Raw genomic sequence first — 27,140 nt, forward strand, 5'->3', positions numbered from 1 at the left:
CTAGTCTACTGTGATTGAGGTTTTTTGCTCATATTTCAGGCACATTTTCTCTACGGACTGGGTAACACTTTTAGTAGAAAGACTATATAAACCTAGAACACCCTTCAGTGTCTGTATGCTTTTATTGCTGTCCAGAGAACTTCTAGTAGGTATTGGATGTTGTTTTTAACTTTTGTTCCTAGTTTAAAATAGTTTTCTGTGGGACAGCTAATATGATACAATTTACTCCACAATTATTTTAAGTGGAATTCTACCTCCTGTTTTATGAAGTTTACTTTATTTGTGATAGTTATGTTTATCAAATTAGAGACCCCAATGTCCTTAACTCAAAATAACTAGTCATTAGATCATAACAGTCCTATTTCAGGTCTTCACACAGCCACAGCTTTAGTTTTGATCTTCATTTAATTGGTTTTTCTTACCTCAGTCAGTTTTATTACTGCTTGAGGAATATTCTAAAACACTTTCCTTTTGCAGATACTCCTTTGTTTTAAGTCCTCTCTGCATTCCTCCAGGATTGCTCCATAAAGTCCTTCATAACTGAATCTATGTCCTGCTGTTGTTACATATAGAATCAGTATTGTATGGTAAACACTCTGCTTCTTGGGCACAGCAGAACTTCCTATGTTTTGTGTAAGTTTGCACTTTATTTCATCTGACTTTCCTGAATTTAGTCTGAAAATTCAATTCAAAAATATCACCTCGCCTGGAAAGTTCTTTTCTGAATAGGTTACTTCTGTCTCTATGTCTTTCTTTTGCTTTTTAGTACTATGTATGGGCCAGGAGTTTGGCTCTGTGGCACAAATGCCTGCCTGGCAAGCACAGGGTCATGAGTTTGACCTCCGCCCGCAAAAAAAAACTTCTCTAGTAATATGTATAAGTCTCCTCATTGACTTTATCAGTGCATCTGTCTATGTATCTATGTATCTACCTATATTTGTTAACTCTCATTTATAAAATTTCCTTTTTCTCAAGGATTCTAATCTTTTGGTTAAGGTATTGTACATTTCAGATATCTCTTTTTAGTGTCCATTGCATCTTGTGAGCATTGTATATCCTTTGTAGACTTTCTATGTATATATCTCTTGATGATGATGTTACAGATTATATTTCTTGGCAGTGATACTCAAAGTAATGAGTTTCTATATAGAAATTAAAAAGCCACAGAACTAAAATGAGAAAGTAATACTCCCACTTCCATAATATTCTATTGTTTATTTTTCTTTAGAAATAGATGATGCCACATCAGACACCTCTGTAGAATTCTGCAAGAATGGTGGAACCTGGGCAAATGGCAGGTGCACTTGTACAGAAGAGTGGAAAGGGCTGAGATGTACAATTGGTAAGTTTCTTAGGATAACACTGGGCAGGGGTTAAGTGGCCCTTGTATTAATTTAAATAAGAGTAGCAGCAAAATTTGGAGATATCAGTTGATAATTATAAAATAATGGTTATCATGTTTATGGCTTTAAGATGTGTTAATTAGTTCAAGCCAAGTTGAGTCTAGGGCTATTTACCTGCATAATAAAAAATCTTGTGTGATTTCCAACTATTGGGTTTCTTATAACTCACATTTCTGTTTCCTTCTGACTTCAGTGTCTAATTCAGGTTTCCTTAGGTTTTTTTTTTCAGGGATTGATATGTCTTATTACACTACTTAAATATCAACGTTTTATCATATATCACCTTTCTGAAATTGAAATGCATCTATCAAGTATTTATATATTTTCTCTTTTCTTATTTTCATTGAAGAGCTACTAAATGTGGTTTCTTTTCAAAAGGTAGTGTTTAATGACCAAGTTCAATATGATTTCTTTTTCTAAAGTGTGCTTCTCAGTACTCCTCATGCTTCCTGATGCCATCCAGAGTTCTCCAAACCCATTTTTATCACTGAGTATCTCCTCTCAACATGTATGCCCCAAATACCAAAGACTTTGTCCTTTTTGTTTTGACCTACATCCTCAAGATGTTCTCTGCTACTATAGGCTGTATATTTTTATTTGTATATGTTTGTAGTACATAATGACTACAATCATCGGAGGGAGCTCGTACATGTTCGTAAGACATCTTAATTATTTTTTATCACCTTCCCCTCCCATCTTTCTCCTATCCCTTCCCTCTATATTTTTAATTCTCAAGATTTTAACTAGTTTGACAGATAATCCTTATTGGTATGTTAGCGCTTACCTTCCAGTACTTATTATGCACTTTTAAACTGTAACTTGTCATCTAACATACTAAGATAAGAAAGTGCGGAAGTTCTTGGAAGGAAGGTGAGTTTTATAAATGCTTTATTTTTAATTATATTATGTAGATTCTGAACTTTAACTTTTATGTGGTTTCAAATTTGAAAAATATGCAACTTCTAATGAAAAAATATTTTTCTTTCCATTACAGCTAATTTCTGTGAAAATAGTACCTATAAGAATTTTACTTTTAATAGAATTCCAGTGGGCAGATATGGACCTTCTTTGGAAACATGTGACAAGAATACTTTAAATGGTATGTGTTTTTCAAAAATATCTCCTGCCCATAGGCTAAGAGTGGTTATGCTAAATCATAACTGTCACCCCCTCCAACTAACATTGGATCCCTGGAAAGAAGTATCAAAGAAAGTTTTGTGGAAAGGTCTGCATCCCTTTTATGACTTCACTGTTCAAAGTTTATTGGCGATACCTCATATAATTCTAAATTTTCTAAAACCTTAACATGGATCAATTGTTTGTGATTTCCTCTTGTCTTGTTTTTCCAGTTTACTCAGTCTCCTAGAATTTAAAAAGATTAACATTTGCTGTTTGATATATAATTTGTATTCTAGGTTATAGGCTCAAACCATCCATATCCACTTTCAGATTACATTTTTCCAGATAGATATGCTCAACTGAGTGTTTTTGTAACTAATAGCCCGCCATGATTTTAGTTATCCGTCTCAGAACATTCTTTAGCTTCATTGTATCTTTTGTGAACACAGCAACCTTACTTTACAAAGAGATGTTCCAAGAGTAAGAGAGCAAATAATTTTCTACCCATTCCTTGTTTGCACTGATTTTTCCCACAGAACTGGATACCTCAGGAATAGAGTTGGTCTAGATTATTTACAAAAACATTTGCTAAATCTCCTGTCATTACTGACTTTGAGAATTTACATTTTATTTAGATATTTTATTCTTTTAAACACTAACTAAATTACACGTTTTTCTTTCCTTTATGATTCTTTACCTTATTTATTCTAAGTGATTGTGTAGATCTGCATTCCAATTCCAGAATCCAAATTGTTTTTGCCCACATATATCATGATTATCCAAGTGGTATCCATTTTTCCAGCCTCTTGTTACGAGTTTAGAAAGTAAAAGTGAGGACTCAATTACATTGGCACTTTGTTATTATACATAATGTGTGCTTATGGATAAATATTACTTTAATTTTATGCTTTGTGTGTCTTAAATATTTCATAATGGTTTATGAAACAGACACAATTTATAAGTCATAGTTGTGTGCCATGATTAGGAGGAGAAAAACTACCAGTAGGTCCATGATTAATATATATTACTTTTGGGAGAGGGTTTTAACCATCTTTTATTTGGCTGTTTCATTTTCTGTCCTGAGTAATGATTAGGAAAATACATTATTACATTTGTCTTTGAATTTCAGATTGAGTCTATAATATTATTTCAATGATATACATTTCAACTGCTGACAGATTTGCTCTTAATTCTATAATAAGCATTGCTCCTAACTATGCAGTATTGTACAGCAAATAGTTACAACACTTTTCAATGATTTCTTTCTTCAATGCACAAAAAATATTTTGGTTATAATTACCCTCCACTCACTTCCCCTACTCCATCCTTCTGGGTCCCTTTATTCCCTTCTTCTTGTATACTAATAGTATCTCTTCTGATTTCATGTCACCTCATTTAGTTTCCACATATTAGGAAGAGATGTAATACTCATCTTTCTGAATCTGACTTATTTTGCGTAATGTGATGTTGTCTAGTTCCACTCATTTTCCTGAGTGGAACTGAACAACTAGACATAATTTCATTCATCTGTATGACAGAATACTACTCTGTTGTGTAGATGTACTACACTTTCTTTTTTTATTTATCTGTTGGTGGACCCTGAGGCTGGATCCATATGTTGGCTATTTTAATTGTGCTGTGATAAACATGGATATGAAGGTACCTTATAGAATATTAACTTTAATTCTTTGGCAGTATATCTGGATGAAGAATTAGCTCTATTTTCAGTTTCTTGAGGAAACTTCATACTGATTTTTCCTATTGACTCTATTATTTTGCATTCCCATTGCACTGTAGAAGAGTTCCTTTTCCCCCACATCCTGGACAGCATTGTTTTATGTATTCTTTTTTTTTTTTTTAATTTTATTTAAGGAGAAAAGAAAAAAAAAAGCAGGGAAAGGGTAGAAGTTATACAGATTTACAGAAAAAAATGAACAGTAGGAAATCACTAGTTAATGGATTACATATTGTCATCTTAGAAATAATTGTTCAAGTCACAAAATTAAAGCTTGTAAAGTGGACATTCCATCAATGATACTGCAAACAGTTCTGTTCATTGATCCAATAAAACTCTGTGATATCATTTTCTATCTTATACACTAAATATACCTGCAGTTATATAGTTTGGAGCACTTTCTTTTCCTCTCTTTTGTACCATGACTATTACACATTTTGGGTTTCATTGCTCCCACGGTTCTTATTACTTTTTTGGAAGAGAGTAAAACCAAATGTGACATAACAGAACAGAATCGGTCAAGTCAAAAGGGTGGACATAATAGATAATGTAAAAACATAATACAAGGTGATCAACAATGGTTACCATAATGCCTCCCGCTATCTCTAATAGAATTGCCTGTATCATTAGTTAAAATACAATTGAACAAAACAGTAAAGAATAAAACCGACAAAACCAAAACATTGGAGACATTGTAGGTCTTCAAAAGTAGATAAAAGTCAACAAGAATGGGCGTCATAATGAATCTCATTATCTTCACAGCTGATGCCTAAACTTTCGAACCTGATACTATCCAGCAAAACAGAATAGGGGAACATCAGTTAAAAACCAGATGGTGAGAGAAATACAGGGCTTTAAATCAAGGTAATGAAAAGTCAAAGTGGGTTACTATAATATATTCTGCTATTTTTTTTCCTTTAATTAAAAGGATAAAGATAAAAAAGTAAATAATGGAGTGGAGATTGAGATAAAAGAGGGCATAACAACGAAACAGCGCAGATCAAAACATAACCATTTAAGCAGAATAGTGTTTCACCACCAGATAATCCTAACCTAAAAGTAGTTACCATATTGTTTCTTTCTTTGAAATCCTTGAGTACAACTTCGTATACTGTAGCATTAAGTATATCAAAACAATGTAAAACCATTCGAGAGAATGACAGCATTACAGAGTATTTAGAATTGACTAACAAAATGAACAATGGTTTCTGTATAATCTCCTTGTCTTTAACAGGTTTTTGCTTATACTATCGTACATAATAAAATCCAATAAGATACAGCCTATTTAGACCATTGGAGACAGAAGGACAAAAGCTAGATGAGACTTCAAAACAAGATGATACTAAATCTGTATTACCTATTAAGATGTCATTTTCTCCAAAATAGCTGTTCCTATCATCCAATCTTCTCTGCCTCATTTCTGTTAAGCTCTTTTTCTGTCCGTAGCTGTCAGTTTGTCTTCTTCATTTTGTTCTCTGCTCCATTCGTTGTGGCCTCTCTGCCATTATTTCTGGATTCTTTGTATTTTTCTTTTTTTAGAATATCCTGCAATACTCTCTGTAGAGTTGAATTGGTGGTTGCAAATTCCCCCAGTTCCTCTTTATCCTGGAAGCACCTTGTTTTTCCATCAATTTCCAGGGACAGTTGTGCAGGATATCTCAATCTTGGATGGAGATTATTATCTTTCAATGCTTGAATTATTTCCCCCCATGCTCTTCGTGATTTGATGGTTTGTGCAGAGAAATCTGCTGTAATTCTGATGGGTGTTCCCTTGTAAGTGGTCTGTTTCTTGTCTCTTACAGCTTTTAATATTCTGTTCTTGTATTGAATTTCTGGAATTTTTATTATTATATGCCTGGGTGTTGCTCTGTTTGGGTTGTAGGTGGCTGGGGTCCTGTATGCTTCATACATCTGAGTATCTTTACCTTTTGCTAAATTAGGAAAATTCTCCTGGATTATTTCTGTGAGTAGCTTTTGTAGTTCACTTGTTTGTGTCCCTACTTCTTCTTTTATGTTCTTAATCCTTAAGTTATGGATCCTCTTATCATCTTCTTGTCTTTGTATTATTGCTGTTTGTTTCTTTGTTATTTTTAAGAAGTTTTTCATTTCATTCTCCCATATTACAAGTCTGCCCTCCAGTTCAGATAGTCTGTCCTTAGTTTCTTTCAAGCTGTTATGCCAGTCTTCTATAGACTTCTTAGTATCTTGGTAGTCCCTTTGAACCTGCTTCACGTATTCTATGCTTTCTCTGTTTTCTCCATCAAACAATTCTCCCCTTTTTTTCTGTTCTTCCATTCCACCACCTGTTTTTTGTCTATGGCCATACCACCCTGAACACGCCCGATCTCGTCTGTTTTATGTATTCTTAACAATAGCCATTTTAACTGGGGTAAGATAGAATCTCAATGTAGTTTTGGTTTGTATTTCTCTGACTAAAGATGTTGAACATTCTTTCTTATACCTATTGGCCATTTATAGTTCTTTAAAAATATGTCCATTAAATTCATTTTCCCACTTATCTATTGAGTTTTTTCATTTGGGGAAATTCAATTCTTCAAGTTTTCTTCTAGTTATTAATTCCTTATTGACAAAGTAGCTGGAAAAGATTTTTCTCCTATTATGTAGGATGTCTATTAACTCTCTTCACTTGTACTAAAAATAGTACAGAAACTTCTTCATAATTATTAGAACATGTAGGGCCAAGAATTAGCCCAGTTGTGTAAGTGCCTGTCTGGCAAGCACAAGGTCCTGAGTTCAATTTCCAGTACCAAAAAGGATGCTATTTACCTTATAAGGGATAGGGAGTTAGTTAGTGGCATAAGCACCTGTCTGGCAAGCGTGAGGTTGTGAGTTCTATCTCTGGTACAAAAAAAAAAAAAAAAAAAAAAAAAAAAAGGAAAATAGAACACGTTTGCAGTACATAATTATTACATTTATTGTGGGGAGTTTTACATAATACATTTAAATTCTTTTTTGCCCCCTACTCCTTAAATTCGTCCTTACTTCTTTCAACTCTCGGTCCCTAACCAGTTGCCAAAGCTTTATTTTCATTTTCCCTTCAATTTTCTTTCCATCTTATTTCCTCTCTCCCCACTCTCTCCATCTTTTGCTCCACTTCCCATTTGAAAAAAAAGATTTCCTACTCCCTATTATCTATAGTTTATTTTACTCTTCATTTATATTTGAGTTTCTCTACGCAATATTTAAGCTTATGTGTCCAGTTTATTTTACTATATTATGGTCTCAAGGTGCATCCATTTACCTACAAATGACTCAGGTTTAGAGTTCATTATGTCAGAGCAGTACTCCATTGTATGTAAATACAGCATTTTATTTATCCACTATACAGAATCTCTTAAATTTGATGTAGTACTATTTGTTGAGCATTGCTATGATTGTACTATTGGAACCATATTCAGAAAGTCTGTGTTTGGACCTATGGCTTTAGGTGTTTCCTCTATGTTCTTTTCTAGCAGTTTCAAAGTTTCAAGTAGTTTGGTAGTTTCAAGATCTAGGTAGATCTTTGATCCATTTTTAATACATCATAGTAAGGAGCAGAAATATGGATCCAGTTTCAGTCTTTTATATGTAGAAATTTAGTTTTCTCAACAATATTTGTTAAAGGGGCAGTCTTCTCTGATATATATATATTTTACTCCTTTGTGCAGTTTCAGATAGTTGTGGTTGTATGGGTTTTGGTTCTTTTTTTCCCTGTATCCATTCTAGTCCATTAGCCTACATGTCTATTTTGTGACAGTACCACCATGCTGTCTTGTTACTATGGCTTTATTGCATAATTTAAGAGCATGCATTTTGATACTTCCAGTCTTGCTCTTTTTTGCTTAGAATTTTTTGGGTCTTCTGGGTCTTTTTGTATTTCTGTATGAATTCTAGGATTGTTTTTTCTAATTGTGTGAAGAATGTCATTGATATTTAGGTGGAGATTGCATTGAAACTATGGATTGTTTTTGGGAATATGGCCATTTTAGCAATATGAACTCTGCAATTCATGAAAATGGGAGATCTTTCCAACTGTGGTGTTCTTTCAAGCTTTTCCTCAGTGCTCTGAAATGTTCACTGTAGAGGTCTTTCATTTTCTTACCTAGATTCATCCCCATGTATTTTTTAAAGCTATTGTGAATAGTTGTCTTCCTGACTTCTTTCCTAGCTTGTGCATTATTGGTGCATAGAAATTACTTTGTAAGTTTTGATGTTACATTCTGCTACTTTGCTTGACTCATCCATTCTAAAAACCTGTTAGACCTTTTAGGGTTTTCTAAGTATCGAATCATAGCGTCTGCAAATAATAATTTAACTTTTTTTGTTTTTCATTTGCAACCCTTTTATTGTTTTCTCTTGCTTAATTGACATTGCTAAAATTTCAAGTATAATATTGAGTAGATGAAATGAAACTGGACATCCTTCCAACCTTCCTAATTTTAGAGGAAATGATTTTCATTTCCTACAATTCAAAGTGATGGTGGCTGTAGGTTTTTGGTATATACCCTTTACTATACTGAGGTATGGTCTTTTAATACCTAGTTGTTTTTTCATGTATTTTATCATTAAGGGATGTCAAATTTTGTTGAAGGCATTTTCTGCATCAATTAAGATGATCGTGTGTCTTTTTTCCTTGCTTCTATTTATCTGGTGTGCTACATTTATTTATTTGTATATGTTGGACCATTATTGAATCACAAAATGAAACCAACTTGATCATGGTACGAGATCCTTTTCATGTGTTGCTGAATTTGGTATGTATTTTATTACAAATTTTTGCATGTACTCATTTTTTCCCTTTCTATTCCATGAAATAGTTGGAGGAGCATTAATATTAGATCTTATCTAAAGTACCAGTGGAAATTAACAATGAGTTCATCTGGTACTTGTCTTTTCTTTGTTGAGGAACTTTTTTTATAATTGCTCTAGTTTCATTGATTGTTATTCTATATTTATATTCTCTTGGTTTAATTGTGGTAAGTCAAATATCTAGTAATGTATCTACTTCTAGATCCTCCAATTTACCAGAATGCAGGTTTTAAAAATAGTCCCTAACTATCTTTTGGATTTTAGTGGTGTCTGTCGTAACATGTCACTTTTTATTTCTAATTGTATTGATTTGGGTTTTCACTTTCTTTTGCTTAGTTTGGCTACAGGTTTATCAATCTTATTTATCCTTCCAACAAACTAATTCTGTTGCATCAGTCTTGTATACTATTCTCCTAATATCTGTCTCATTAATTTCAGTTATAGTTAATACATTTTAGCTCCTGTAAGATCGAGATGCATCATTAAGTTATATAAGATCTTGCTGATTTTTAAAATGTAGACACTTACAGCTATAAACTTGCCTCCCAGAACTGCCTTTTCTGTATTCTAGAGATTCTGGTATGTTTATTTTTATTTTCTTTTGATTCTAGGAATTTATTTGCCTCTCAATATCTTTAGTGACCCACTGATCACTGAAAGTGAATTGTCCAATCACCATTTGTTTAAGTATTTTCCATAGTTGCTCTTACTAGTTTCTAATTTCATTACTAAATTATGGCTGAATAATGTGCAAGAAGTTATCTTTTTTAGTCATTAAGACTTGCTTGAAGGACCAAAATATAATCTAATTTAGAGAACATTCCATTAGATGCTGACAAGTGTGTATATTCTGTAGTTGTTGGCTCTGTTAAATCCATTTGATAAGCTGTATATTTTAATTAACTTGTTTGTTTTGCTATTTATTAGTGAGAGTGTAGCATTAAAGTTACCCACTGTTATTATTGTGGAACCTATATATTCCTTTATGTCTATTAGTGTTTGTTTTATAAAATCAGGTACAGCTACTTTTGGTGTATATATATATTTAAAATTGTTACATATTCTTTCTATTGATTTTTGAGTATTTTATAACTGCCAATAATATTGAGGAAAATATGCATTTGATATATGGCCACTTAAAATTTATTTACATCATATATGACTTCAACCTTCTACCTGCAGTGTTTGCTATTTCCTGAAAAGATGTCTTTGTGGGAAATTTGTTGAAATGTTATTGAAGCAGTCTACAATTTCAATTGTTCTGGTTGTTGCCCCAAGAAGCAGCTGCTCAAATCTGATTTTAAGGAAAAAGTCACCATCTATCCATTTTCTCCTGTAATTATGATTTTATTTATAGCAGCTACTTAAATATTAGCTAAACAGTGAGGTAGCAAGGTTCAGGTAATAATCTTAGGACACAAACTAAAAGATTAAAGAAACATTTGCTGAGAATCAATGAAATATCTGATAAGTTCTGAAAGGCAGTAGAACTCTGACTTTCAAGAGTTGATTCTTCTTTTTTCCCCATTCCCCTCTGCTCCTTTCTACCCTTCTTTGTCATTTTATTGACAAAAACTCAAAGTCATTTTTTGTCACTAACTTTTGAAAAGTAAATCTACCTTAAAGAAACCATTTCAGGAAATAGCAAACTAATAATTTAAGTTCTAGATTTAACCATCAAGACAAGCAGTATCTGTCTGACATACTATTGCAGTGATGTATTCACTTTTCCATTGCTGTGATTTAAACTATCCCGAACTTACTGATTTAAAATAGCCATGATTTAGATTCTTCATGGTTCTTTAGATTTTCTGTGACAGGTACACCCTGGTGGAAGGTCCAGAATAACCTCACTCACATGTGCAGGGCGTGAATGCTGAGTTTTGGCTGCAGCACCTCAATTCTTCTCCACACGACCTCTCTTAAAGTAGGTTATACTTAACAGTAACTGTTCCTTACTTAACAGTCTCAGAACAGCATACTTCAAGCTTCTTTGATCTTGTGCTCTGGAAATAACACATGTGTACCAAATTCTGTTGGCCAAAACAAGTTAGAGGCCAGTCTTATTCAGAAAGTGGGAGAATAATCCTCCAACCAATGGGAGGAACAGCAGAACCACATTAGGATACACGATGGGGACAGATTCTGTAGTTATGGTGATCATCCTTGCAGACCATGTCTATTTTTTTTTATTAAAGCTGGAAATCCAATAGCAATCAGGCTGTGCAATCTCTCTCTCTACGGAGAGATGCAACTAGAAAATGCGACAATAGGAAATTGCAATCAAAATCTGGCAACCCTGGAACAGCAGGTATGTCATGTGACTCATCTGATGGGTTGCTGGAAAAAATTATGTCTCTCAACAAAATCTTCAGATACTTGACAAATTATTCAGATACATGGTAAATACTAATAAATTTTTCAGATCCCTGAATGCTCTTAAAAGTATCAAATCAGAAATTAGAAAACTAGTAAGTAAAACCACGTTAGTTGCTTAAAATCTGTTTGTAAAAAAGGACAATTAAATATGTTGGTTCAGCAAATTTCAGCAAATGATAATCGATAGCACATTTTTAAATCACTTTATCTTTGTAGACTAGTGAAGTTTTGATTGAAATAGATCCCTGATATTTGAAGAAAGGCATTTGATGGTCCATTGGATCAAAATGAATAGGAAAATAACTGACCAAAAACCTTTTGAGCTAGGAAATTCCTAAACTTATACTAGTCCCAGACTGCAATCATGGACCAGTGAAATAAATCTGACTAGTTTTTTTCACGAATATTGCATTATTTGGAATAAAGATGAAGGCAACTGCACACAAATATAAGAGCAACTCCAAGGCCGAGCAAAGGAAGAAAGAGGAAATGCACCTTGATGTAGGACTTACGTTTTAGGCATGTTACATATATTTCATTTTATTTTTATTGTTTTTTTTTTTTTGAGGCAGTCTCACTAAGTTTGAGTTGATCTTGTACTCACTAGGTAGCCAAGGCTGGACTCAAGCTCATGGCTATTCTCCTGCCTCAGGGTCCTAAGTCCTGTGATTGCAGGTGTACACCATTCTGATTGGTCTCATTCAACTCTATCAAGCTTTTTGTGAGTTGGTTATTATTACCACATTACAGGTAATAACGCTCGTTAGTTGATGAGGATTCACTGAGACCCAAATATATGTGCTTCTGATTTTATAATAGGGTCATAACACAATGAACTCACTCTAAAATGAAAATATTTTAAATTGAAAGTGCACTTAATTTAGCATCATGGTTTACCAACACAGCATACTATAGTGTTAAAAATATTTTATCCTTTCTACTGTGTGACTGACTCAGAACTGTGATTTGCTGTTGTTGCCTAGCATCACAAGAGAGCAAAACATAGCATAACGCTAGCCCGAGAAAATATCTAAATTCAAAACTTAGTGTATGCCTGCAGAGTAAATATTGACTTCATACCATTTGTAATGTCAATAACTTAAAATGAACCATGTAAGTTATGGAGTGCTTGTACTGAGCCAAATAATTTTTAAAAATCATAATTACTACAACACTATAGATAAGTATTGGTATACCTATTTTATAGATGAGGAAAATATGGCTCAGAGAGGTGAAATGTTTTGTCCAGTAAGGACATCCCAAAAGGTGATGGAGACAGTCTTTATTTTAAAATCCACACTGTACTGCACTGACAAAGATGGATGAGAGTAGGATAGGGAAGGGAATAGAGATGTGCAGGTAGTGACCAATCATGTCACAGATTTGGAAAAAGAATGACAATTCTGAATATAGCAGGGACTAGCTACTGACTGAAATAGTTGTTTTTGTCTACTAATTGAATATTGTTTCTGATTCTTCTGTGACATTGATTTGAATTTTTAAATGATGCTGCTGTCTAGTGAAAAATTTAACCTCTACACTAATACCCACTAGTGTCTCGTGCATACTAGCATATTTTGAACTCATAACACAGTGTCTCAGAGCGAATTGGTATCTGGAAAGGTTGTCCCCAAACTTTCTGTGATGGAAAACTATGTTTAGAAAAGTTTCAACCTATTGCAGACCAGTAATTTTGTAAAATATAATGAAATAAAAGATGCAGAAAAGGTATTTTACAATTTTATAATTACTTATTAATGGTTTTATTATCAGCAGCATAAAATTGCTAAATAAGTTTCTGATCACTTGCTATCACAGTCTGTGCTTATCTCCCTATGGATTTTGTAACAGTCAATGAATAAGCACTAGTCTTTGTTCCTACTTTGTGTAGCTCTGATATTGCTAAGGCAGCTCAGTTTAGTTAATTAGTCCAGGAGGACAGTAAAGGCTGAGAAAACCACTGGCCTTCATGTACTATGTCCTTTACACAAGGAGAAAAAAATCAAACATGAAAAACTTGGTGGATGTTATGTTCGAGAGGTTAAGGCTCAAATAAATTTAAGCTTATATATCTGTACTTGCTCGCAAATTACTGAGACATAATTTTACAATACTAGAATTGTCTTTTACTTTTTAAACAGATAGACAATATTGCAATAGACTCTAAGAATATTTCTACTGAAGCCCAGATTTTAACATCTGATGCCAGTAAGTTAACTCCTGAGAATATCATTTCTGCTACTAACGTAGTTGGACAGATCTTCAATGAATCCAGAAATGCTGATGCAGAGGTAAAATTCAAGACTCTAAAATGCTTAAGAGATACAAAGTCACAGTCAAGTTCTTTTCTCTTACGCTTTTTTTAATGGCTTAGATTGCTTAAGATTCTTTTTTGAAGAAGATTCTTTCCAAGAGATAATCAAAGTTAAGAACAAGATCTCCTTGTCCAAGTACTCTTTGGGAATTCACAGTGATCATTATTATGTTACATCTTATGGACAGTCCTGAAATGAAGAATTTTCTCATTTTATTAACATTTATGCTGCCTGTATTTGATCTCCATAACCCTATTCAATTTCAAGTAAATAGCACTTCAAAGAACTCACTGTAGAACAAGCTACTTAAAACTGTGATTCTGCTGTGTTAAGCTTATTTGAATTTTGGTCCTGATTTTCTGGAAACATTAAGTCTAGTTTATGTTATATCATAGGCCAAGCAGGGCTGTACCCTATCAACACATAATAGCCCTGTGTAGGACCACTGAATATTAGCATATTTCCTTCTATTTCTTTCAAACATCTTATTATAAAAAGTTCTATATTATCATAGGGTCTTTGAAAAGCAGGTAGAATTGAAGTCACAAGTCAATAAAAATGGAATTTAAAGAAAAGGATATTGACTACCCAATGTAGAATTTATAGCAAGGTTAACCAGTAAAGACAGACAATTAAATAATAATCAAATGCCAAGAAATCATTTCTATGACTCAATTCTAAGTTTGTGCAAAGAAACACAAATAATTTTACTAAATTAAATAGCTCTATAACAAATGAGTTATTTTGAGTATTATTTAACTATCAGAGCCCAGAATTGTCCTTATTTTGTTTCTGCATTTGTATTTAAGAATTTGCTTTTGTGTTCTTAGGGGTGGGATGGAGTTCTGTGAAATAATTTGTAACAAGGTCAAATTTGAGTCTTAAGCCTCCTAATTTGTTACTTTAATTTTTATTTTTACTTTTCCTTGTCTTGATTCTCTTTTGTCTTCTTTGATAAGTCAAAATTTAAAACTTAGTTTTGCAAAATCTTTACTTCTGGATTATCACGCCAATGAAGTATTTTGCTACTATAGTAATTCAAGTTGATGGTGATGATAATGTATGGTGTATGTTTTTTGTGACTTCTCCTTGGCAGGCGAAAAAAACTGCTGTAACAACATTGAGCCAACTTCTGGATGCCAGTGAAAATGTTTTTCAAACAGCTGCTGCTACTAATAACAGTGACACTTTTGCAATGTAAGTACAATTTTAATTTGGAAAGAAAATTTGACAAAGTCCTTTTTACTATTTTAGGTTAAAACATTAACAGAAGTAAGTGTCTATTTCCATCACAAATACAGTAACTGAATGACTCCTCTGGAATTCTGACAGAATACTTAGCTTTCCTCTTGATCTTATTACTATAGAGAATGCTATATGTTACCTTCCGGTCCCAGGGGTGCCCGTGGCTGAAAAAAGAGACAAACAATAAATGAGATGATTTAGTTTATAACTTATTTTCTTTAGCCTTAGTTAGGTATGACCAATGGACAACCATGCACAGCAGGAACTCCTTCAATTCTGTTCTCAATACCCAGAACTTGAGAGAACAGTCACCTTTTGAGGATACACTGCCAGCCCACAGTCTTACCTCAGCTCTCTTCCCAAAACTCTGATATATTTCAATGAAGCCTTCTCTCGACTTCTCAAGGATACATGGAAAATCAAAATTAATACAATTCAGATTTTCTTTTCTTTTCTTTTTTCTTTTTGTCTTTTTTGAGATGGGGTCTCGCTATGCAGTTCAGGCTGGCCTAGAGCTCACTTTGTAGCCCAGGCTAGTCTTGAACTCCCAATGATCCTCCCACCTCAGCCTCCCAAGTGCTGGGATACAGGTGTGAGCCACCTCGCCCAGATAAATTCAGATTTTTCTCTTCTTGACTCCTATGTTCTAGATTACTTGGTTACATATTTATACTAAAACTCACGTAGGTTGTTTGCAGGGGGAAGAGGGAAGGAGAGCTAATTTAGATTTACTGTATTTTATAATGTTTTGTGCATTATATAATCAATGTGGCAAAACAAGAAAATACATTGGTGAGCAAATTTTTAAAACTTATCTCCTTTGTTCACCTGTAGTATATATATTCCTGATATTCTCCACTACCCTCTCTTTATATATGCATATATATATAATTTTATACTATACTGATTTATAACTACCATTTGCACATAAATATTTGTAAAATCTTTGTAAATATCTATACATATAACTCTTAATTTTAGATTACTACATTATATGAATAAGCTACCTAACAATGAACATTTAGATTGTTTCAAGCCTTTTAATGTTATAAATATCAACATTCTCGTTAGTAATCATTGTGTGTATATCTGCTATTTCCTTAGGAGAAACTCAAGTTCATATTTTTTCAGTTCTGTAAGGATTACATCCCATATCTCTTCAGTGTTGAGCCCTTGGAGTAAAAAAATCATGAAATAGAACATTTAGAATATTATAATTCTGACATATGGTATTAGAATTTATATAGTTTCATCAATATATTTCATGGAAGCTATCTGGATTTTTTGTGAGGTGGGATCTCACTGTGTAGTTTAGACTAGCATTGAACTCACTATAAAGAGCGGTCTTGTTCTCAAACCCACAACAATCCTCCAGCCTCAGCCTCTCAAGTGTTGAGATTACAGGTGTGTACCACCACACCTGGCTCTGGGTCATTTTCAATGTAGAAAAAACTGCATCTGTACTGAATAGGTACAGATTTTATTTTTGTATTCAATTCAGATTTATTATTTCCTTAAAAATATACTTTAATAACTGTTTACATAAAATTTTCATTGAATTAGGTTCTATAAGCAATTTAGAGATGATTTAAAGTGGGACAATGCAGCACAATCCATCGGGGGAACATGCAGCCAGAATCAAAAGTCACAGGGATACTAATCTCTACCAGCTCAGTGCCCCAGGGGCATCCATCAGGGAGTAACCAGCCTAGCCAATGGGTCCTGAAGATTTTGAGCTCTTTCTATTACAGCACAAGGCTCCAGTGCCACAGTTCACAGGTGCATCCCAACTAGCAACATGGATGTCAGAGATGTAAGGTACAGTGTTCTAGTGCAATCCATTGGGAGGGTACTTGTTCAGCCACACAGGTTCCGGAGGAAAATGACCAAACAAAAGACCAAGATGTAGTCTCAGTACTCCAGCCCACTGAGGACAAACCCAGGAGACATAGAAATAGAAGACACTGGAAACTGCACAAATGAACTCTCTGAAATGATAGCAACAAGTAAAAACAACTCCATGAAGCTATAGAAGAGATCAGATCAGAAATAATCTCCCAGATAAAAAAATAAATGACAAATTTATGAAAGAAATGTTGACTCTATCTAAAGAAGATCATGACAAGGAAATAGAGGAACATAAGAAAATTATGGAGGGGATTTATCTCAGTGGCGTTAAATGCCTGCCTGGCAAGCACGAGGTTTTGAGTTCAATCCCTGGTACCAAAAAAGAAAATTATAGAAACCTTGAATGAACATAATAAAACAACTAGAACGCATGAAACCAATTCAAAGGTATATTCAGGAAATTAAAAATTTCCCTGGCACCTGGCAAAACACCTTGAAAGATGCTGAGGATAGACTCAGATCTTCCATCTTGAAGGATGGAAGCCTATGATTGTGAAAGAAAATATCTCTTAAAAATAACAAGGAACCAGGAAAGAATTCAACAGATGCAAGATGTTGCAAAAAGAAACGATGTAAGACTGATAGCTGTCAACAAAAAAGCAGTGGTCAACACAAATAAAATAAAAAGACTATTTATAGAAAAAAATAGCAGAAACTTTTCCAAACATCAAGAATTGTAGTTCTATACGCTTAACTTATATGTATATCAGAATATATACATATAAGTTAAGCGTATAGAACTACAATTAGCCATAAAAAATAAATCTTCACCCAGATATATAGTAATTAGGATCTCAGATTTTGGCACAAGAATAAAATACTAGAAGCTACCAAAGAAAGAAAACAGACCACCCATGAAGGAAAACCTATCAGAATCATAGGAGACTTCTCAACAGAATACTTCAAGTCAAGAAGAGCTTGGAGTGTAGTATTTCAGCTCCTGAAAGAAAACAACTTCCAATCCAGGTTGATGTACCCTGCAAAACTATCTTTGAAAGTTGGTGAAGAAATAAGATACTTTCATGACAATGAAAAACTGAAGCAATTCATGACCACTAAACCAACGCTACAAAGAGTATTGAAAGACACTGTAGAAAGAGAAAAGATAATTACAATCCCAAGAACAACAGCAGAAGGAAACAACTAAGCAAGGAAAACAATTAAATGGAAAAAGTAGAAAACTAACAACAGAAAGATAACAAGATGAGGATAAGTTAGTAAACATCAGTTGTATCCATCAATGTAAATGGTCTCAACTCACCAGTAAAAAGAAACAGACTGGCAGAGTGAAATAAGAAACAAAAATCAAAGATATGCTATGTAGAAGAAATACATTTAACTCAAAAGGAAACTGATACACTAAAAGTCCATACATGCGAAACAATACTCTATGTGGCAGGAATCCAGAAAAAAGCAGGCAATGTGAACTTCAAACCAAGAATGATCAAAAGAGATAAAGGATGGCACTACATATTTGTTTGGGGAAAATTTAAACAGGATGAGATAATAATCAGAAATATATATGCATCAAATATGGGTGCACTGAACTATGTAAGACAAATCTTAATAGACCTGAAAAATCAAATAAGCAAAAATATGGTTATAACAGAGGACCTTAACATCCTATTGTTACAGAGACAGATCAACCAAACAAAAAATCAGCAAAGAAATAACAGAACTGAATCAAACTTGTGAACAAGTGAACCTAGTAGATGTGTATCAGGTGATCAACCCAACAACATCAGAATACATATTCTCCTCAGATGCAAATCAGTCATTCTCTAAAAAGACCATATACTAGCCTACATAAAACCCTTAAGTACAAAGGAATTGAAATAATCCCATGTATTTTATCAGACCATAGCAAAATAAAATTTGAAATTAATGACAAAAAAGCCACAAGAACATCATAAACACATGGAAATTAAATAACACTCTCCTTAAGAAGAAATTAAACAACATCTACAATTGATCAAATACAACTTACTGGAACTTACAGGACACAATGAAAGCAGTCCTCACAGGGAAATTTATAGCAATAAACTCCCACATCAGGAAAGTGGAATAAATACAAATAAACAACCTAATACTGCACCTGAAACTTCTAGAAAAAGAAGAGCAAATCAAGCAAGAAGCTGAAACAAGGGAAGAAATTAAAAGATCAAAGCAGAAATCAGAGCAACTGAAATTAAGAAAACAATACAAAGAATTAATGAGTTGAGTTGATTCTTTGAAAGAATAAATAAAATTGATAAACCCCTAACCAACCTTATATAAAAAAAGAGGAAAGAAAGGTCAAATCCACATAATAAGAAATGAAAAGGGTGAAATCACTTAAGACTCTGTGGAAATATAGAAGATCATCAAAACCTACTTCAAAAACCTTTATTCTCAGGTTCGATAGCACAGAAGTGGATAGATTCCTAAAAACATATTAATTACCAAATCTGTATCAAGAAGATGTAAAAAGGTTGAATAATCCAATTTCAGTTCATGAAATTGAAAATATAATTAGAATCTTATCAGCAAAGAAAGCCCAGGTCCTGATGGGTTCACTGCTGAATTCTACAAGAAATTTAGGTAAGACTTAATGCCAACACTCTTCAAACTCTTCAATGAAACTAAAAGGGAAGTAATTCTCTATAATTCATTTCTGGAAGCAAGTATTAACCTAACATCAAAATCAGAGAAATACCTAGTCAAAAAAGGGAATTACAGGCCAATATCTTTAATGAATAGAATTGCAAAAATACTAAATAAAATACTGGAAAATAGAATGCAACAAATCATTAGGGAGATTATACACTATGATCAAGTGGGATTCATTCTTGGAATGCAGGGACAGTTCAACATATACAAATCAATAAATGTATCATATTAACAGAGCCAAAGATAAGAATCACATGATCATCTCAACAGATGCAAAAAAAAAACCCTTTTACTAAAATCCAGCACTCATTCATGATTAAAAAGTACAGAAAATCAGAATAGCTGGTATTTACTTCAATCTGATAAAAGCCACATATGATAAACCAACATCCAACATCTTACTACATGGACAAAAACTGAAAACTTTCAATCTAAAATCAGAAACAAGATAAAGATGTCCATTATCACCGCTGCTATTCCATGTAGCTCTGGAAACATTAGCCAGAACAATTAGAAACAATATAGAAATAAAAGGAGTAAGGATAGGAAAATAAAAAGTTAAATTATCATTATTTTCAGATGACATGATATTCTACATATAACACCCTCAAATTCCATTGAAAGACTTCTAAAAATAATAATCAAATACAGTAGAATAGCTGGATATAAGTTCAACACTCAAAAATAAATATCATTCTTGTACACAAACAACAAACTCACAGAGAGAAACAGGAACTCTCCACAATAGCACCCCCCAAAATGAAATCAATCTAACAAAGGAAGTAAAATATCTATTCCATGAAAATTACAGTACTCTGAAAAAAGAATTGAACAGAATTTCAGAAAATGGAAAGACATCGCTTGTTCATGGAGAGGAGGAACAAACTTTGTGAAATGACTATGCTTTCAAAGTTATTGTACCGATTTAATGCAATTCCAATCCAAATACGATTAGCAAATCTTACAGATTTAGAGAAATCATTCCTAAAATTCATCTGAACCAGAACAGACCTGGAATTTCAAAGGCAATTCTGGGCAACAAAGGCAAAGCAGGAGGCATCACAATTCCTAACTTGAAATTATACTACCAAGCTACTGTGATAAAATCAGCATGGTACTGAAATAAAAACAGATCTGAAGGTCAGTGGAACAGATTAGAAGATACAGTCACAAATGGAGACACACTCAGCTACCTCATCTTCAACAAAGGGGCCAAATATGTTTACTGGAAGAAATATAGTCCTAAAGAGTGGTGCTGGCAAACCTTACTTTCCTTATGCCAAAATTTAAAACTAGACACATGCCTATCACCATGGACTAAAACAAGTGAAAATGGATCAAATATCTAAATATTAAAACAGAAATATTAAATGTGCTTGAAGACAAAATAGGTAGAAATCTTGATGGCATAAAGGGAGTCAGAGAGTTCATGAACAAAAATACTTCCCAGAGTCATCCCAGGGATCTCATCTTATTAAAAAGTCTTTGCTTGTCAAAAGAAATCCCCAACAGAGTAAAAATAAAACCCATGAATTGTGAAAAAATCTTAATCAAATGTCCCTCAGTTGAAGGGACATGTATCTAGAACATATAAAGAATTTTTAAAAATCAGACCCCCAAAATTCAAAGACCCAATCCAAAAATGGGCATCTGAAATGAATACATGGTTCTCAGCTGAAGAAATACAAATGGAAAATAAATACATGAAAAAAATGTTCAGCATCACCGGGTATTAGAGAAATGCAAATTAAAACAGCACTGAGACTTCATCTCACTCTAAAAAGAATGGCTAAAGTCAAGAAATCAACCAATAACAAACGCTGAAGAGAATATGGGGGAAAAAGTACTTCCTTTTGGTGGGAGTGTAGGCTGCTGCAACCACTATGCAAAAGTTCCTCAAAAAGCTAGGACTCGAGGTTCCATTTGGCCCAGCTATCCTGCTTCTGGGCATTTTCCCAGAAGAACTGAAAACATTCTATCACAGTGATATATGTACACTCATGTTTATAGCAGCATAGTTTGTAACAGCTGTATCTTTGAAACAATCCAAGTGCCCATCATTCAAGGAATTGATAAAAAAGGTGGTATTTTTATACAGTGGAGTACTACTCAGCTATAAAGAAAGAGTGCATCAAGGATTTTATTAGTAAATGGATGCAACTTGAGACCATACTCATATGAAAAATAAACTAATATGTGTAAATACCACATTGTCTCCCTAGTGTAAGAAACTAGAACAATAAATATGATCCAAAATTTACAATAAATATTGTGTAAGGATAAGAAACTTCTCAAAGAGGAAAAAATAACGGATAGAAGAAAGGAGGAAAGAAGGAAGGGGAAAGGAAAATGGCATAAATCTTTATATATGCATAAGATAGCTAAGAAAACAATACTACTAATTATATTAGTTCTTGGAAAAGAATAGTTAATATTCATATGATGAGATCAGTTTTGCATGTCTGTGTCTGGTAACTAAGCAACTTTTTTGAAGGTAAAAATGCAATGTTACAACCATTGTTAAATTCCTATATCTTGCTTTGAAAACCTATACTGTTATTGTTTGGGTGTTTTGTTTGCTTGTCTCTTATTTTTTTTCTTTTTCTTACTATGTCTTTTTTCCCTTATATAAATAAATAAAAACACTAAAATGATTGTATGAAGAGAGCACACCATTTTATATGTGAGGAACTAAACAGTGGCAAATTTGAGCATCCATATGGATTATCCTGAACTAATTCTTTATGGAAACTGCAAGATGATTGTATTCTTGCTGAGCTGCCAACAGAAATCATTTCCCTCTATCCTCTTTCTTAGGGAAGGAAATTAAAATGTTGTTTAGCACAATCCTTGCTTTTCAAACTCCTTTCTGTGAGGCAGGTCTGGGTGGATGGTCTCTTATCAGGTACCAAGACTTCATCATTTGTCTTAATTTAACTTCTTTCTTTTAATCATCCTCTTTATGTCCCTCAAACATTGGATTCCTCTTGTAGTCTACTTATTAATTAGGATAAGTTAAAATAAGAAAGAATAAAAGGGAATAGAGTTACAAAGCAGAAAAACTCCAGCTCAGTCCCAGCCACTTCAAGATTCGTAGTAAAGTTATTTATTATCTATTTTCTTTTTTTAAATAGGAAGGACACATATCTTAAAGTGGGGCAGTACTCTGGAGCTGTGATTAGAATTTTCTGCTTGTTGGGGCATCATAGTATAATCAGTGAACTTAGGACTCCTTTTTACATTTTGTACCTTGGTTGCAAAGGTTGATTTATAGCCTTAGAACTTTTCTGTCATATTGAAAGGTCACAATTGCCTTTGTTTGCCTAATTTGGACAATCCAAAACTGTCTCCAAAATACTAAGTGCTTTGTATTACTGCATTTTCTTTACGTTTGTATGTTTGTTCCAGCTAATCTTCTTTGGTTACCCACTCAAATTATCTTGACCAAACAAAAATTTATTGTAAAGAGGTACGTGGGATTTCATGGGAACACAAACATAGAATTAGTAGGAAAGGACTCTGAAATCCCTGGAGCAGAGAGGTAGTTGGGTTCCAAGACAGCTTTATAGCTCTCAGTAAAAAGTTTTTGGGTCTTTCCTTATTTTCTATAGGAGTCCTCTTATTGTTCATTTATATTTGTCTTTATAATCATATAGTGATCTGATTCCTTCTGAATCATCTCTTTCCTGATGTAACTGGTATACTGACTGAAAAATTCTCAAATTAATTTGATGGCCGGGTGTGGTGGTGCACGCCTGTAGTTCCAGCTACTCGAAAGGCTGAGGTGGGAGGATCACTTGAGTCCAGGAGTTCTGGGCTGCAGTGCATTATGCCGATCGGGTGTCCACACTAAGTTTGGCATCAGTATGGTGACCTCCCAAGAGCGGGGGACCAACAGGTTGCCCAAGGAGGTGTGAACTGGCCCAGGTTGGAAATGGAGCAGATCAAAATAATTTGATAGCTTCTTTAGTCATTTATATAAGGTTGATAGCTAGATATCTTTTTGTTTGTTTGATTTTCTTTTTTTCAGTACTGGGGATTTAATCCAAGTTAAAGTGGGAATTTAATTCAATGTTCAGTTTCCAGGTTAGATTAGGTGCTCAAGTAACATTTAATCTAACTAGTTATGACAAGATGAGGAAAAACAATTATGTACGAGAAAAAAAAAAAGGCCTTCGTAGTAGCTTTGAAAAGAGCAGACCTGTAAAATGGTTTGTGAACATGGTAAACACACCCCTAATTTTATCATGTTTACCTTAGTCTACAGATGTCTGAGACAATTAATATAGGATCTTCGGTGTTTCATAAGGTCTTTATGTGGTAACTTAACAGATATTGTTCCACAAATAATGTTTTTAGCAGATTGGAGTTTTCTTCGGTATTCTTCTTTTGAAAACTGTTTCAGAGTATTATTTTTTATTCAGTAAATGAGAAACATAGCGTACATTTGCTGAAAATTCATGCAATGTTTTTAAAGGTATTAAAAACAGGTATTAAAATAGTATTAAAATATATGAAAAGGAGAATCCTAACAATGTTTATATAAAAAGACAGATAATTTTATTCTTTTTAATTAATTGTGATGTTTAATGGTAACTGTCAACTTGATTTGCTTGAGAGATGCCTACAAGATTAGGAAAGTATATTTCTGGTATGTCTGTGTGGGCCATCAGAGTGTAGCCTTAGGAACTGTACCTCCCTTGGCCCCTTTATCTCTGGATCATCCCTCTGTTTCTCCTGCTACAAGGTCAACAGCTTTGCTCTAGCATGCCTTTCCACCATGATCTTTCTACTTTGGAATCAGCCAACCATGGACTAAATCCTCTGAAACTTGTGAGATAAAATAAACCATCTTCTGTCACTTTATGTATGTCAGGTGTTTTGTACTAATCCAAAGCACTAATACAAAGCAGTCCTTAATTATTTTAAACTTTCATTTTTATTAATCTTGCTTAAAGAAGAAAAGAGTTTAGTGACAGAAAGAGAGGTTTGGAATACAGAATGTTTACATTTTCATGAAATTTTTATTTTTATTACCACTAAAACAGACTGATTACTTCAGATATAGAAGTTTTGTTTAGGCAAGTTTATAAATAGTAGTGATATTTTTATAGGAAACCAAAAACAAGAAAGTATCTTATAAATTTTCTTTTGAGAACACCAAATTGGAAGCTTCCCACCATTATATGTAGTTTATCTTTTAAGCAGAGTAGTAAAGAACATTGTGAAAACTATAGTGTTTAGTTCACAGCTGAGGAAGTGAGCTCAGAGCCCTGTTCTACTTTGGGTCCACTGAACTGCCACCCCAGGATTACTTCTACACCTACAGTTTAGAAGTAATACTTTGAGCTCAAAGAAGTTTGAATGAGATGAGGAAGTTGAATAAATAGAAATCAATTTTATCACCACAGAAAGAACTAGCAGAGCATACCCAGTCGGTACTTGGTGGAAGCAGTCTCCTATGTGGAAAATACCGTAACAAAAGGCTATTTGTCTTGGGAAATCTGTCTTCCTAAATTCTAGTTTTCTGGTATTTATGTCCAAGGTACCTTCAATAGAGACAATCCACTAGGGCTTTTTAAGTGTGTGTATGTGTGTGTGTGTGTGTGTGTGTGTGTGTGTGTGTGTGTGTACAAATGTTTCTGTATCTGAGTTCTGTCCTCAAGAATTTCTATTATAATGTGGGAAACAATACGAATCTTTGCTTTTATGACAAGTTCTCTAAAATATTAAATTACATTTCATTCTATGCAGGCTTATTGAACAAATAGAGAATTATTCCTTGACTTTGGGCAATGAGCTAATAGAGGAACCTAATGTAGCAATACGATCTGTTAATCTAACATCCACAAGTGTTCGCTTCTCTGTTGAGAAAAGTAAGTCATTTGTCTGATGTCCTTGTCATACCAAAGATCATTCTTCTGCCAATCACAAATAATGCTCTACTGATGGAAATAGATCTTGAAATTCTACTTTTTCTTTCTCATAGGAGACAGTGATGGTCTAGTTTCTTATTCAACACATGAAGAAGCAAACGTGGACGGACTTAATCCACATAAAGAAACTGAACTTCAGATTTTAGTCAATACCAACACAAGTAGGACTCAAACTTTGTTTTGTTTTACAAAATGCAAATTATTAGAAATAATAACTTATAATCCACCAAGGAAGAGGCAAGATCTATTTATTATTAATTTATCATTAGTTTTAAACCTGATAGATTACTTTGAATATTTTTGGGTAATCCCAATTCTACTATCCTCGGTCATAAAAATGATTTTCTTTCTTTTTCTTTTCTTTTCTTTCTTTCTTTTCTTTCTTTCTTTCTTTCTCTCCCTCTTTCTTTCTTTCTTTCTTTCTTTCTTTCTTTCTTTCTTTCTTTCTTTCTTTCGTCTTTCCTTCATTTATTCCTTTCTTCCTCCCCCTCTTCCTTCCTTCCTTCTCTCTCTTCCTCTTTTCAAAGAGGAAAGATCTTTTGTGGTGATGGTAAACTTCTACTGGAAGAGCCACTAGAGCTCTTTGCTCTGTGATTTTACACCACTGGTTCCTTCTGTTCCTTAAACAGAAGGCAGAGCTCACTGGGCCCCTATGTAGGTAGAGCCATCTTTATAGTCACACTTTGTTGCTTCTTGTCCCATGAACACAAGTTAAAGAAGCAACTGAGCTTCATGTTACTTCACCCTACTGCATAGGAAAGCAGGATGTTTACTTTATACACGAGACACACCAAATACTTCCCTGAGGTGTATTAGGCAGAAAATATTGTTATCACATAGAAGATATGAAAACGGAACCTCAGAATAAAATGAATTTTGTTAAAATAACTAAGCATGGGTTACATACGTTAATCAATTTGAACACACAGAGCAGAATAACAGACTTAGCTTCTGCTACAATAATCTCATATGGATCACTTTTACATCAGATCTATGAAGGCTGTTCCCCATAAATGAAACGATTCATTTTGTAGTAGATAACAGCTTATTGTCTCTCATTTAATTCAGTTTTGGCGCTACTGGATATAGTCCTCAAGACTATTCCTCCATTCTTATAATACCAGTTGCAAACTAGATTATTTTAACTGTGCCTCTGATTAACTAGTGATAAGTTCCCATACTCACTGTCTTGAGTTTCATTAATTTATTTGAGCAGTTGGTAGAACTTGGAGAAACACATTTACTTGTTTATTATAAAGAATACAACAAAAGATACAGATGAAGAGATACAGGATAAGGCATGAGTGGAGGGTTAAGGGGTTCCATGTCTTCCCTAGACTCATCATCCTCCAGGAATCTGCACATGTTCAGCTATTCTCAAGCTCTCAAAACCTTGACCTTTTGGGTTTTAATAGAAACTTCATAACTTGAGCATGTTTGAAGTATGTGAAACTGTGTAGCAATGTGATTGGACAGAGAATATAACCTAATACTAACAGAATGAAGTGCAAAGACAGCAAGACTTGCATGTTCAAATTCTTCTTGGACCATTTTGCAGCATTCAATTTGGGCCCAATGATGTACTGTATCAGGTAAACCAGAGAATTTCTTGATAGTCATGTCCAAGACAGAAAGTTAGTGG

The 27,140-nt window shown here is 33.7% G+C and overlaps 1 protein-coding gene across 2 annotated transcripts in view; it reads left to right on the forward strand.

The window, feature by feature from the left end:
* Positions 1-27,140, forward strand: part of Adgrg7 (adhesion G protein-coupled receptor G7) — a 77,983-nt gene that overhangs the window by 13,271 nt on the left and 37,572 nt on the right. The window contains exons 3-9 of one of the 2 annotated variants that reach the window (XM_063224839.1): positions 1,235-1,342; positions 2,398-2,502; positions 11,265-11,377; positions 13,587-13,736; positions 14,857-14,957; positions 25,317-25,438; positions 25,552-25,659. In XM_063224839.1, coding sequence (XP_063080909.1) covers positions 1,235-1,342; positions 2,398-2,502; positions 11,265-11,377; positions 13,587-13,736; positions 14,857-14,957; positions 25,317-25,438; positions 25,552-25,659 — 807 coding nt within the window. Of the gene's footprint in view, positions 1-1,228; positions 1,343-2,397; positions 2,503-11,264; positions 11,378-13,586; positions 13,737-14,856; positions 14,958-25,316; positions 25,439-25,551; positions 25,660-27,140 lie in introns of both variants that reach the window. The other variant, XM_063224838.1, reaches the window with a different exon arrangement.

Source organism: Cavia porcellus, unplaced genomic scaffold (assembly GCF_034190915.1).
Source record: "Cavia porcellus strain 051 isolate PalLab524CR breed Dunkin Hartley unplaced genomic scaffold, mCavPor4.1 scaffold_15, whole genome shotgun sequence".
Classification (NCBI taxonomy): domain Eukaryota; kingdom Metazoa; phylum Chordata; class Mammalia; order Rodentia; family Caviidae; genus Cavia; species Cavia porcellus.